Here is a 1,531-nt window from a genome sequence, read left to right on the forward strand (position 1 = left end):
AAAGCAAAGGTGATGACTATGGCTAATTGGCAAAGAAATTGAACAGTTTGGGGCATGTGATAGTGTATAGAATTATACTCATACAAAATACACAAAGATGGAATACACAAATTTAAACATATGAGTTTGCTCAATAAATGTTAAGGTAAACTTTATTAAAGACGTTGAACAGTTTAATGGCATTCCTGCATACAAAAAAAACATTCATTTTTATATTTAAGTTTCACAGTGTTTTCATGGAAGGTCAGCAAAATATCATATTCTTTTGAACATGTTAAATTATATATGCATAGGCAAATTATTACAAAATTTTATTTCCTGATTTTAAATCTATTTCATTCAGTTTCAGGAATTTCCCTTAGCACCAATGTACTTGCTTATGAATCTTGTCATAGCATTTTTCATCTCTTTATTTCTCAGTGTATAAATAGCTGGGTTTAGGAGAGGTGTAAAAACAGAGTAAAATACAGCAAGAAATTTGTCAAACCAGGTGGACTTGAGTGGCCACACATAGATGAAGATGCAGGGGACAAAAAATATCATCACCACTGTGATGTGGGCACTGCATGTGGACAGAGCTTTAGACGCACCAGATTTAGAGCTCTGGCGAACAGTGATGAGGATACATGTGTAGGAAATGAGCAACAGAGTAAAGCAGGTTACTGCCACAATCCCACAGCCAGTATTCATTAGGATACCCAAATCATGAGAATCCATGCAAGCTAGCTTGATCAGTAATGGCGTGTCACAGAAATAGCTATCTATTTCATTGGGGCCACAAAAAGGCAGCTCCACAATCACTACCAGGTGACTCATGGCATGAATAAAGCCAGTAGTCCAGGAAATCAACACCAACCCAGTGCATCTTTTCAGGTTCATAATGGTGAAGTAATGAAGTGGTTTAGAGATGGCCACATAGCGGTCATAAGCCATTGCCACTAATAACACCATCTCTCCTGCGGGAATGCAATGAGTAAAGAAGACCTGGGTCATGCAGCCAGCAAAGGAAATGGTCTTGTTCTCCCTGAGAAAGTCTGATACCATCTTAGGAGTTGTGTTTGAGGAAAGCCACATATCAACAAAGGACAGGTTGGCCAACAAGAAGTACATGGGAGAATGGAGATGGTGGTCAGTGGTAATTAAGACAATGATGATAATATTTCCAGACACAATAAAGAGATAAAGTATCAAGAACATCACGAAGAGTAAAACCTGGACATTCTGTGACTGGGAAAGTCCAAAAAGTATAAATTCTGACACCCAAGTCTGATTGTCTCCAACCATTATGCTCACTGTTCCCCAGAAATGACCTACAAAGAAACAAAGATTTTCAACAAGTCATATGACAAATTCTATTTCCTGTGTAGACTTTGACATTCATTTAAAACTTACCTGAATAGAGATGCATAAATGTAAAGAGAAATCTAAGACAAATATGAGTAGCACAGCTGCCCAAAGTGAGCTAATGAGCCATGAACAACACCCCATGAAGAGAAGCATCATATGTGACTGTTACACACCTGCTCTATTA

General features: G+C 37.9%; 1 protein-coding gene across 1 annotated transcript; it reads right to left on the minus strand.

The window, feature by feature from the left end:
* Positions 1 to 345: 345 nt before the first annotated feature.
* On the minus strand, positions 346 to 1,287 carry LOC142844942 (olfactory receptor 4K3-like). The gene has a single exon (XM_075963718.1). The coding sequence runs from the start codon at positions 1,282 to 1,284 to the stop codon at positions 346 to 348; it is 939 nt and encodes a 312-aa protein (XP_075819833.1). The 5' UTR covers positions 1,285 to 1,287.
* Between the last annotated feature and the right edge of the window lie 244 nt (positions 1,288 to 1,531).

This window comes from Microtus pennsylvanicus, chromosome 2 (genome assembly GCF_037038515.1).
Source record: "Microtus pennsylvanicus isolate mMicPen1 chromosome 2, mMicPen1.hap1, whole genome shotgun sequence".
NCBI classification, from domain to species: Eukaryota; Metazoa; Chordata; class Mammalia; order Rodentia; family Cricetidae; genus Microtus; species Microtus pennsylvanicus.

Coding starts and splice junctions, on each gene's coding strand:
- LOC142844942 (XM_075963718.1), bottom strand. CDS start 1,284: ATGGTTGGAGACAATCAGACTTGGGTGTCAGAATTTATACTTTTTGGA.